Source organism: Lutjanus erythropterus, chromosome 22 (assembly GCF_056507025.1).
Source record: "Lutjanus erythropterus isolate fLutEry1 chromosome 22, fLutEry1.hap2, whole genome shotgun sequence".
Classification (NCBI taxonomy): domain Eukaryota; kingdom Metazoa; phylum Chordata; class Actinopteri; order Lutjaniformes; family Lutjanidae; genus Lutjanus; species Lutjanus erythropterus.
This window is the reverse complement of record NC_139338.1, coordinates 27835187-27847851: the sequence shown is the minus strand read 5'-3', so window position 1 is coordinate 27847851 and position 12665 is coordinate 27835187. Positions and strand designations below refer to the sequence as shown.

The window sequence follows — 12665 nt, the reverse complement described above, 5'->3', positions numbered from 1 at the left end:
AGAACCCTCCCCACGGTTCTGGTTAGGACTTCGGGGAACAGAGTGTGAAGCGAAGATCCTGCGTGATGTGAATCTGAGTCAAAAAACCGAACATGCTGATATCACTCAGGATGAATAAAAGAAATTACAGAAAAAAGATGCTGCAGAACCTGCTGGAGAACCTTCACATTTTTAAGTTTTCTTCAGTATCAAACTAATCCAGTGATGATTGTTCCATGAAAACACTGAAAACAGGAGCTGCTAACAGCTGATTCAGAACATTTCAATGGTTCCACTTTGATTAACTGTCAACAAATATACAATCTTAGATATAAGGGTTCTCAATAGAATCGTCTCGTGGGTTCTAGATAAATCCCTTGGAATGTAAAAGGGTTCAGTGGAATCCACATTGTGGGTTCTAGATGAAAACCATGGAATATAAAAGGCATTTTGGTAGAACCTCATGGACAGATTTTAGATAAAACCCTTGTAATATCAAAATGTTCTCGATAGAACCCTATGCATCGGTTCTTGTTGGCAGGTGGAAATATTCTGGACAGAACCCTCAAAGAGAGTTCTGGATGGAACCATTACATCTTTGAAGAGTTCCCCTTAAAAATCTGTCATGGGTTCTGGGTGAAACCTTTCACATGTGGTTCTCGATACAACCCTTTATGTCAGGTTCACGGTAGAACCCTCTGAAAGGGTTCCAACTGGAAGCTTTAGGAACAGTTCTACCAGGAACCAAAAAAGTTTCTCTTATGGGGACAAGTGGAAGAAGGCTTTATGGTTCTAGGTAGAACCTTTATTTCTCAGAGTGTAGGGTGAAAACATGGGGCTCAGATGAGACGTACCTTCCTATAGCTGCAGAACATTTGAGGACGTTTAATGTTCTCTGACGTCACATTGGTTCTCCAGCAGAACTTCATGTTGGTGTTGACATATTTCCATCTATCAGATCAGTAGAAACATGTTTGACTTCCTCCATTTTCACACAAAAGTCATATTTCACACCCAGCTGATAAAAGAAAAGTAGGACAGGAAGTTCTTCACGTGGAAAAATACCCAGAGAACAACTCACTACAGTCGCTGTCGGGAATTCTAAACAACAAGAAAACAAAACTGAAATATTTCTATGAATTTCTTTAAGATAAAACTTTGGTTGGTGAAACTTTGTGTGGATATTTTAGAGGAAGCTGTACCTCTCTGATATCTGGTGTTTCTGCCTGCAGGAGTTTATTCACGTCCGTCTCAGCAGAGCAGCCGTTTGGTTTCTCTCTAAATGCTGAAAAAACAAGCGCCGGCTCTGAGGTTATCAGGTTATCTCCACATAAACACATTAATGCTGCACAGACTCACACTCACGCCCCTCCTACACACACACACACACACACACACACACACACACACACACACACAGACACAGGGTATCATGGTCAGAATAAATTGAAGGCTAAATCAACATTCACGTGAGGCCATCAGTCAGTCAGAGTTAATTAGATGCTAATTAATTAGATGTATTCTGTGAACGTTTCTTCGTTACTTAGTTGTTTGCAGCTCGAATGGAAACTGCTAATTAAACAATCAATCTTCCAACAATAGAAACATAATCATAATTAAAAATACCAAGAATTTTGTGGTGAGGAATTGTTGCTTCTCTTTGCTTTATGTCCTTGTAAATTTAATATCTTTGTTTTCTGACTGTTGTTTGGACAAAACAAGACTTTTCGAGGCTTTTCTGATTTTCAGTATAATGAGCTTGTGGTTATAACAGGGAGAGATGAGCAGAGATGCAGCAGACAGACGGCGGCACGCTGAAGAAAACTGCAGTAAAAATAGTTCATAAAGCTGCATAATTGTTGTTCAGCTTTTAGCACCTGTCCTGTGGTCTGGAGTCAGTTTGTAATCAGTAATATGATCTTGGCTTATTTCCATCAGACAAACTGGTGTTATTTATTTTCTATTTTGCATTTTCTCTTTTAATTTCAGCTTTTTAAAATTCTCCTCCATAATCCCTGACAGCCTGTTAAAAATAAATAAATAAATAAATAAATAAATAAATAAATAAATTTTGGTTTATTGAGAGAGGGTTTTTTGTGCATATGCAGAGGTATGGGAGCCCAGTGCTGCCAGTAACAGAAAAAAATACCCAAGGTCAGTCATTATTATGAGATAAAAAATCTTTATTTCACAATTTCAGCTTTAATTCATAAATTCTGACTATTTATATTGTAGTTATGACTTTATCATAACTTTGACTATTAATAATATTCTTATAATTTAGATTTTTTAAATCTCATAATCATAATTATTACCTTTTATCTCATAATTATTAGTTTCTATCTCACATTTATGTCTTTTTTATCTCATAAGTCTGATGTTTTATCCAATAAATTTAATGTTTTATATCATAATTTCAATTTATCTAATTATTTAGACATTCAATCTGATTATTTAGACATTTTATCTCATAAATTTGACTTTTTTTATCTCATGACTTCAACTTTTTATCTCATGATTTGAACTTTTTGTCTCATAATTTAGACTTTTTATCTCAAAAGTTAGATTTTTGAAATCTCATAATTCTACCTCAATCTAACTCCCAGTAAAGTTGATTTTTTTAATCTCATATTTATGATTTATCTTGGGGATATTTTTTGTTTTGGCAGAAATTGTCCTCCATACAGCAGAGATTTCTCTCTGCAGGCTCCACTTTATCTTGTGTGTTAAGTGGGAGGGAGGGAAGAGGTGTGTGTGTTCTGAGAGTGTGTGTGAGTGTGTGTAGGGTTGGGGTGTGTGTGTGTTTTGAGTGTGTGTGTGTGTTCGGGGGGCTGGTCTCTGCTCTGAGGGGCAGGAGCCTTTAAAAGCGGCTGATCTGATCTGATCTGCGGCAGCAGAGAGTTTCTGTGCGTCACGGCTGGAACAACAAAACAACAACTGTGCATTTTTGTTTTTGTTTATGATTGTTCGCGGTCCTCTCCTCCTGTGTCCACGTGCAGCCCGGTGACCGCCTCACTCATGTTGGAGTAACCGACCTGACCGCCTCAGTCTCCGGTGGTGACGGGAGCGCACGGGCCGAGGCACCACCTCCGTGCGCCACCATGCTGTTCTCCTGGGAGAGCTCCTCCAACTGCACCGCCGCGGCCGCGAACCGTTCCGAGGAGCTCAACCTGACGCAGCCGCTGGAGGCTGAGGCCGCGGGGGCTGCCGGGAACGACACCGACCCGTTCGGCCGGAACGAGGAGGTGGCCAAGCTGGAGATCACCGTGCTGAGCCTCGCGTTCGTGGCGGCGGTGGTGGGCAACTTAAGCGTGCTGCTGGCCATGCAGCGCACCCGCAGGAAGCCGTCGCGCGTGCACCTGTTCATGAAGCACCTGAGCCTCGCGGACCTGGTGGTGGCCTTCTTCCAGGTGTTGCCGCAGCTGTGCTGGGAGGTCACGTTCCGCTTCTACGGACCGGACCCGCTGTGCCGCATCGTGAAGCACCTGCAGGTCCTCGGCATGTTCGCCTCCACCTACATGATGGTGATGATGACGCTGGACCGCTACATCGCCATCTGCCACCCGCTGCAGACCCTCCAGCAGCCGACGCAGCGCGCGCACTTCATGATCGGCTCCACGTGGCTGGTGAGCCTCGCGCTCAGCTGCCCGCAGTACTTCATCTTCTCCCTGAGCGAGGTGCGTCCCGGATCCGCCGTCTACGACTGTTGGGGTCACTTCGTGGAGCCGTGGGGGCTGCGCGCCTACATCACCTGGATCACCGCCGGGATCTTCGTCGTGCCCGTGGCCGTGCTCGTGTTCGGCTACGGGTTCATCTGCAGAACCATCTGGAGGAACCTCAAGTACAAGACCCGCAGGAGGAGCGTGGGAGCGGTGGCGGAGGCGACGAAGAGCGGCATCCTGGGCCGGAACTCGGTGAGCAGCGTCAGCACCATCTCGCGCGCCAAATTACGCACGGTGAAGATGACCTTCGTGATCGTGGTGGCGTACGTGGTCTGCTGGGCGCCGTTCTTCACCGTGCAGATGTGGTCGGTGTGGGACGAAACCTTCTCCTGGGACGGTGAGTCACCTGCTGTTTGGACACCTGTCCACCAACCTTTAGACAAAGTTACACTAAACGAAGTTTACGGTAGTTTTGGTGTGAGTTGCAGAGGTTTGTCTCCTTCTCTCCAAGATATTGGAACTAAATGGCACTCAGCTTGTGATGCTCGAGGCTCCAAAAATACATTTGAAAAAAATCAGCAGCAGCGTCTCTTTACAGAAGTCATGACTCAGTTACTCAAGATAATCCACAGATCTTGTTGTTTCACGTGGGAACTACTTTCTTTCTAGTAGAAAATGAGCATCATCTACTCCCATAATGTTGGAGAGAAGACAGACATCTCAAAAACTCTGCAACTCACAACAAAACTACAGTATCTAGACGGATAAATAGCACTACAGACCAGGGGTGATTTTGGGGTGAACTGTCCCTTTAATAAATATAAACAACCAGCCCATATTCATAGTGTGTCCTTTAAAATGAAGCCAAATGTACAGTGTGTACCATAGGGCTGCTGCAATCATTCTTATTATTGGTTGATCTGTCGATCATTTTCTTGATAAATCAATGAAAAATATCGATCAGACGTCCTCAAATGTCCACAACTCAAAGATACTCAGTTTACTGTCAGAGAGGAATAAAGAAACCAGAAAATATTCACATTTAAGAAACTGAAATCGGACAATTTGAACTTTTTTCTTTAAAAAAAATTGTTGGTAGTTAATTTAATAATCAAATAATATTATCAATATTGATATAATACCAGATATTGGCCAGTCACAGCTACATCAGTCTGTATATGTTGTCCGATATGAAATGCACAAAAATATTTTGTCGATAAGTCGTTTGAGGCCTTTAATCAAATTCTTAAATAACCATATCATATTAAAATGCAGCTGAAATCTGTAGCACTCTGCACCACACATTAGCAGCTAACGTTAGCCGCGCTAACAGCAGCAGGATGCGGTTACACATCGCTCGGGTCAAGTCAGTAGCATACAGCTCTATTTTAATTTTCTGGATGAAACTGACAAACCGTGCCGTTTACGAGCTGACATCTGTCCCGCTTTTCTAAAACATCTGGGCAGGGTTTAATCTCAGGGTTTAAGGCGTTAGGCGTACAGCAAGTTCAAAGTTCAGGTATCAGAATCTGTATCTGGAAGAAAAAAAATCTCTAGTGGTCACATTGAAAAAGCAGAAATATTTCAGCGTGAAACTTTGCATGTGTCCAAACTTTTCTAAAGAATAAATTTGTGCAGTCGCTGTAGCGTGAGTTTCATCTGATGGAGGTGAGGATATGAAGAATCTCTGCAGCCTCAAAGTCTGTAAAAAGCTGCTCACCCACCTGAAGAATTTCATTTTGGCTCCACAGAGTGTTCTACGGTGGTCCAAGTCCAGGCTTTTTTGAACCTGACAGGAGAACGTTTTCAGAGGAACACTGCGTCCTTTTTTGGCATAAAAACAGCAGCAGCAGCTTTGGTCAGAATTTATTCAAGACTCAGAAACATTCAGTTCTGTTTGCTGTGACATGAAAATTTAATCAGTTTCTCAGCGAGGATTAAGACCCGAGAAGTTTACACTCTTAGAAATAAAGGTGCTAACTAGAACCTTAAAAGGTTCTTCTGCCCTTGGGTGCCTGGTAAAACCTTTTATAAAGGTTCCACTTGCAACCTTTTCAGAGAGTTCTACGTAGAACCAAACATAAAGAGTTATAGTTGCAATCATCTGTGAAAAGTTTTACCCAGAATCCCCTATGAGAGGTTCCAACAAAGAACCCCTCTATCGTTCAGTGGTTCCACACAGAACCCTCTCTAAGGGTTCCACCCAGAATATTTCCACATTCTAAGGGTTCCAACAAGAACCCAGCCAGGATATTCCGCCAAGAACACTTTTATATTCCAAGAGTCTTTCTTCCAAAAAAGGTTCGTTGGATGAAAAGGGTTTTGAAGAGAACACTTTAGTCTTACATAGAACCCTTGACAAATCCTAAAAAAGGGTTCTTCAGAAGCAAATGGTTCTGGGTAGAACCTCAGCCCTTCAAGAAGAACCCTGTTCCACATTTCCAAATCCAAGCTCAGTGTCACCACAAAGTGACATTCTCTCACTAACATGAAGGGTTGGGTACCAAAACGGCACCGGTTCCTACACACCTGGTACATACCAGACAGAGCCTCATTTTGGTGCATCATCAACGTGGCTCCAGCAGCAGGTAGCGTTTCGTTAGCTAGTAGCCTCCGTAAAACACTTAAAATGACAAGTTAAACAGTCTGAAGTGCAGCTGTATTTTACTATAAATTATTTCAACACGTGCAGCAAATATTTAAAAACAACTGTGAGTAAAGAGGGGAAACATCCGGCGACACGCGGAAACACTTAAAGGCAGAAATGCACCGAGCTCAACTGTGTGGGCTTCACTGACCCCCGAGGTGGAGAGCGTAGAAAAAATGTTTCACAACATCTCTAAAGTCGTGTTTATTGATGGAAACTGAAAGTAAACAGAGTTTATTGTTTATGTTTATGTTTATAGTTTATGTTTGCCAGCTATCTAACAGGAAATAAATCATTATGTTGTTTGCTAGCTTAAAGGTTAGAAAAGTTATGTTTTTTAGTTATGTAAAAAGGAAAAAGTAAGTTTTATTGTAGTGAGCTAGCTTAAAAGTTAACAAAATGTTACATTGTTTTCTAGCTACACAGTAGTTATCCTACTCATGATAACTTAAGTGTAAATTTTAATTTTTGGTTTAGCCAATTCAATTTAATCTCAATTTAGAGTGAAAACTAAACTGCGGTTTAAAGAGAGGTTTAAATTGAACCTTCTTAATTTTAGGCTAGTTTAAAATTAAAGTTAAATGATTTGATTGATTTAATTTGATTTAAAAAATGAATCTGTATTTGTGCCTTAGTCCTACAAAGAACCCTCAACAAACCCTTTCTTCAAAAGCAAATGGTTCTGGGTAGAAACTTAGGAATAACTCTTTTGGAACCCTTATTTCTAAGAATTGATGGTGTGTAGGAGGGGAAGCAGAGGCTCAAACTGGGTCTGGAGGCGAGAATAAACATTTATCAGTCAGGTCTGTGAGTCACAGCTACAGATCGACTCCCTCCAGAGAAAACATAAACACCTCAGATTAGATGTTGACATCTCGGAGCGTGCCTCATAAATCTGTGCCTCTCTGTTTTTTCCTGTTAGACTCGGAGAACGCCATCGTCACGCTCTCCGCCCTGCTCGCCAGCCTCAACAGCTGCTGCAACCCCTGGATCTACATGATCTTCAGCGGACACCTCCTCTCCGATTTCGCCAGCAGCCTGCCGTGCTGCCGCTCGCTGAGGAACAAGTTCGCCCACCACGACTCGGACAGCAGCATCCGCCGGACCACGCTGCTGTCCCGCCTGCAGGGCCCCCGCCTGTCGGAGCCCTTCAGAGACCTCAACCCCGCCCCCAAAACCTGCCCGCAGTGCCCGTCTGCGTCCTGACCGCCGGGAACGCGATCCGTGACGGTGCAGAACACATGAACTGGTCCTAAATCTGCTGGTGTGTGTCAGCGGGGGAGGTATGATCTCACCCGAGGGTGCGGTTTGTTTTCTTTGGTCCGATCCAGAGTGGAAACGTTTACTCCTTGGCAACTTCTGGTGTTGGTCTGTTTGTGTTCGCACGGCTGTTAGAAAAACAGTTTTAATAACCACACTCTGAGAAATAAGGGTTCTACCTGAGGGGCTGAGGTTCTACCCAGAACCATTTCATTCTGAGGAAGCCTTTGATGGTTCCTCAAGGGTTCTAAGGGTTGCACTTTTCATTCAGAGAACCCGAAAAAAAGAGTTCTTTGTTGAGGATTGTTGAAATCCTTGAACTCTTTTGTCAAAGGTTCTTTCTACCACGCAAGGGTTCTCAGTAGAACCTCCAGGTTGGGTTCTGGATAAAACCCTTGGAATACAAAAGAGTCCGAGGTAGAATTCCTGACTGTGTTCTAGATAAAACCCTTGGAATCTAAAAAGGTTCTTGGTAGAATGCCTTGGTAGGTTCTAGATGAAGCACCTTGATACAAAAAGGTTCACAGCGGAACGTCCTGAAAGTGTTCCGGCTAAAACCCTTGGAATGCAAAAGGATTCTTGGAAGAATCCCTGGGTGGGTTCCAGAGAGAACCCTTGGAATGTAAACAGGGTCCTGGTAGAACCCCCTTGGTTGGTTCAAAATAAAACCCTTGAACTATCAAAAAGGTTCTCGACAGATTCTCCTGACTGTGTTCTAGATAAAACTCTCGGAATCAAAAAAGGTTCCTGGAACCCCCTGAGTATGTTTTGGATAAAACCCTTGGAAGACAAAAATGTTCTTGGTAGAACCCCCTTGATGGGTTCTATATAAAAACCCTTGGAATACAAAAAGGTTCTTGGTAAATTTCCATGACTGTGTTCTAGATAAAATCATTGGTAGATAAAAAAGGTTCTTGGAAGAAGCCCCTGGATGGGTTATTGTTACCAACCATAGAAGGTAGAATGGTTACGAATAGAACCCCTGGCGAGCATTCTGGGTGGAACCATTACACCACAGAAGAGTTCTCTCAAGTAAATAGAACCTCTCATTGGGGATTCTGGATGGAACCTTTCACACATGGATCTAGGTATAACCCTTTCTGACAGGCTTCCAAGTGGAAAGTCTATAAAAGGTTCCAAAAAGGGTGGGGACAAGCTGAAGAACCCTGTGTGGTTCTAGTGAGCACCTTTATTTCTGAGAGTGTCAGGTTGGAGTTTTTGGAGTCAGAACAAAATCGGTCAAACTTTAGCTGTTAGCATGATGTTCCTCACTGTGTTCTTTGCTGTAATTTAACTGTATGCAGAATCAAAAATGTCTGAATTTGAGTTTCTGTTCACGCTAAGAAACTTTTGCCTCTCACATGTCAGAATACATGTTTTTATATCCATAAATCCTGGTGCTACGCTGCTGTTCTCCGTACATTCTGACATTTCAGTCAGTGACAGTCTTCAGATTATAAATCTAAAGTGTGTGTGATGACTGATGGGACCAAATTGGTTTGTTCCAGGTTTGTTCTGTTCCAGTCAGCTGGTGTTGACAGCCAGATAAAATCTCGTGGTGTGTGAAATGAAAAGAGACGAATCTTAAAGCCGCTGGAAACCCAAATACACCATTTACCCGTCTGGAGTCCCGCCTGTTTTTGCTCTGTGTTCCAATGGAGAAGTGACGGAAAGAATATGAACTGTAGTCACGGCGAGAGATGAATCAGTTTTTGATCCCAGCATTGATATTTGGGTTTTCAACCTTTTTTTTTATCATTATTTGGGTTCTTCACAATTTTTTACGCTAATATTTGGGTTTTCAACCATTTTTAGTATTGATATCAGGGTTTTTCAGAACAATAAATGGGTTCTTAATTCTTTTTAGTGTTGATATCAGGGTTCTTAGCCATTTTAGCATTGATGTATGGGTTCTAAACTATTTTGAGCATTGATATGTTGACCATTTTTTTTCAATAATAACTGGGTTCTTAACTATTTTTTTACTTTAATGATTGGGTTCTTAACCTTTTATTCCATGGTATCTTGGTTCTTAACCATTTTTAGTATTGCTATTTTGGTTCTTGTCCATTTTTTAGCATTGATTTCAGGGTTCTTTACCGTTTTTTACCCTAATAATTGGGTTCTTAATAACTTTTAGCGCATATCTTGCAACTTTCTTGTCTTTTAAAATTCTCTTCTAAGTTGACAAATATCTTACATGTAAATTGTGACATAGATCAAACAGGAACAAAAAATTGTCTCTCATCATAGAACCACCGTTCATATTTTTTCAAGATAAGGTTCCATGGGGCACAGCAGACGGGGCGTGACGTCACCGCTCTATAAATCCTGGTGCTGATGTCTCCTGTACAATTTGAGATCACAGTCAGTGAGTGAACTACTTTCAGGTTAAGACTGAGGTTCTACGCAGAACCATTTGCCTCTGGAGAAATCAAGGGTTCTAAAGGTTGCATTAAGAACACTTTTCATTCAGAGAACCCATTTAAAAAAAAAAAAGAATTGTTGAAAAAGGATTGTTGAAATCCTTGAAGTCTTTTATCAGAGGGTCTTTGTACCATAAAAGGGTTCTCAGTAGAATTCCCTGGGTGGGTTCTGGATAAAGCACTTGGAATACAAAAGGGTTCTTGGAAGAACCCCTGGGTGAGTTCGAGATAAAACACTTGGAATATAATAAAGGTTCTTTGAAGAGTCTTCTGACTCTGTCTGTGTTCTTGGAATCAAAAATGGTTCTCAGTAGAACGTCCTTGGTGGGTTCTAGATGAAACCCTTTGAATACAAAAAGGTTCTCTGTAGATTCCTGTGACTGTATTACATACCCTTGAAATCTGAGAAGCCTCTTGGTAGAAGTCCTGGGTGGGTTTTAGATAAAAACCCTTGGAATATAAAAAAGTTCTCTGAGGAACCTCCTTGATAGGTTCTAGATAAAACCCTTGGAATTTAAAAAGGTTCTTTGACACTGTTGACAACTGACGGATCCAGACTGGTCTGTTCCAGTTGGTGCTGAAATTCATCAGATCAAATCCTGTAGTGTGTGAAATCCAAAGACTCTTAAATATAGTTCTTTTTATTCACTGGTCAGTTTTGAGATGTTTATTTTTCTCGCCTTCGTTCAGACTCGAGTTAAGAAAACAACCAAAATACACATTCAGATGTTTATTTGCGTCTGTAGATTTCTCCTAAATTCACCGAATGTCAGCATTACATAATGCTAATTTGCTTTAAACAAAGATTTTTCAGAAACTTTGTAATTATAATTATGATAATGTAAGTAATTAACTGGGAAAATCTTGTGGTAATATTTATTAGTACATTTTTGTACTCTATTCTCCTGCAGTATCTTGCAAAATGTCTGGAATGTTACAGTAAATATCTTTTGAATGTGTTTTTTTTTCTCAGAAATCTCCACTTCAGTCTCACGTCCATAAACAAACTTTTATCCCAGTCTATATTCTGAAGGGTTTCACAGAGAGGTTTGTTCATGCATCATTCATAGCCTGATTTATGGAACATTTTATTCCTGAAAACATGGTGAAAATTGATTTTTTTTTTTTTTTTTTTTTATGGCTGCTGACTTAATGGTGTGAGAAAGAGAAATCCAAAAAACCTTTGGCTGCACTCTGTTGACAGAATGAAAAGAAGAGTTTTGAATCTGACTTTATTCCATATTTAGATTTCTGTTCCGGGAATTAGTGCATATTTACATACATACTGTCTATAACATAAATAGAGGTGTAACAATACACTTTTTTTCTTTCCGGATAACAAGTCTGATACTTGAATTTTGTGCATCAGCCGAAGAAAAACAAGAAAAGCAAAGTCCTTCTTTTTTGGAGCTAATAAATTAAGTGATATCAGATTGATGTGTAGACTTGTGTACTCGCAGATACACTGTAAAACTATCCAAATATTTTTTCATTTATAGCATTACGTATATTCACATAAACAAATGTATAACAGCACATTTGAAAGGTACTAAGGTCACTTATTTTCTCCATTGTTGATTAATTATTTGGTCAATTTAATGCCAGAAAATAGTGAAAAATGTACACAACTTTGTAAGTTTATTTTATCAAACGATCAAATATTTTTTAATTCATAGTATTACACACACATTCACATATATGAACATTTTACAGAACAGTCATTTGAAAGGTACTAAGGACTATTTTCATTATCAATTAACCTGCCTCTTATTTTCTCCATCATTAATTAATTATTTGGTCGATTTAATGTCAGAAAACAGTGAAAAAGTTTATATATTCAAATAGTTTGTTTTGTCCCTCCATATTTGCACATGAGAAGCGTGAACCAGGGGTCAAATTCATTTCAGAATGACTTTAACGATTAAACTCTAATGAGAATGTTTGATTAATTTCCTGTTTATCAGCTGGTTGATTAAGTCACCTGATTGTTTCAGCTCTGCTCTCTGTTTGTAATCTGAACGTCCTGAGCTGTCGTACCAAAGTCATATTAAAGCTGATGTGAGTTTATTCACATCTTCATCAGTCATGTTGGCTATTAAATGAAAGAGAGCATAACAAATATAATGTTTAACAAGCATTAATTATGATTAAAGTTGCACTTTGTTCAGTATAAATAATGTAACCTTGTGAATATTCTTCTTTTTGGCTCGTTAGGCTTCTTTAAAGTTCCCAAATGTTTGCTGTTGTTGTTGTTGTAAAGATGTTTTTAATGAGTGTAATGTATTCTGTTATATATTGTTCAAATATATATATTGCACTTGTTGTAAAAGACGGATAAATGTTGTTCCTCGTTGTTCCTCATGTGATGTGCGACTGTTTTCTGCTCCGATGGACTGTTTGCCTCTGTTTGCATTTACAGAGAAACACGTTACGTAACAGGAGGTTTCCAGGTGACGTTACAGCTGCTTTCAACCTTTTTTTTGGTGGAGAAGAAGAAAAACAGAGACGGCTTTTAGCACGATGAAGTGGTGAACGGTTCAAGTGAGGTCAAAAATCTCACGTTTTCTTTCTTCTTCATCTTTTTTTTCGATCACACTAAAAAAGAGTGACACAAGTGTTGGTTTGATGTTTTCTGGCCCAATAATTGCTCAAAATCTGCTGAAATATTGTCTATAATAAACCACAAATGAC

The 12665-nt window shown here is 40.4% G+C and overlaps 1 protein-coding gene across 1 annotated transcript; it reads left to right on the top strand.

Moving 5' to 3' along the window:
* The first annotated feature begins 2856 nt into the window (after positions 1-2856).
* Positions 2857-8320, top strand: LOC146307058 (arg8-vasotocin receptor-like). Its single transcript, XM_084710824.1, has 2 exons — positions 2857-4038; positions 7211-8320. The coding sequence occupies exons 1-2, from the start codon at positions 3081-3083 to the stop codon at positions 7492-7494; spliced, it is 1242 nt and encodes a 413-aa protein (XP_084566950.1). The 5' UTR covers positions 2857-3080; the 3' UTR covers positions 7495-8320.
* Positions 8321-12665: the final 4345 nt, after the last annotated feature.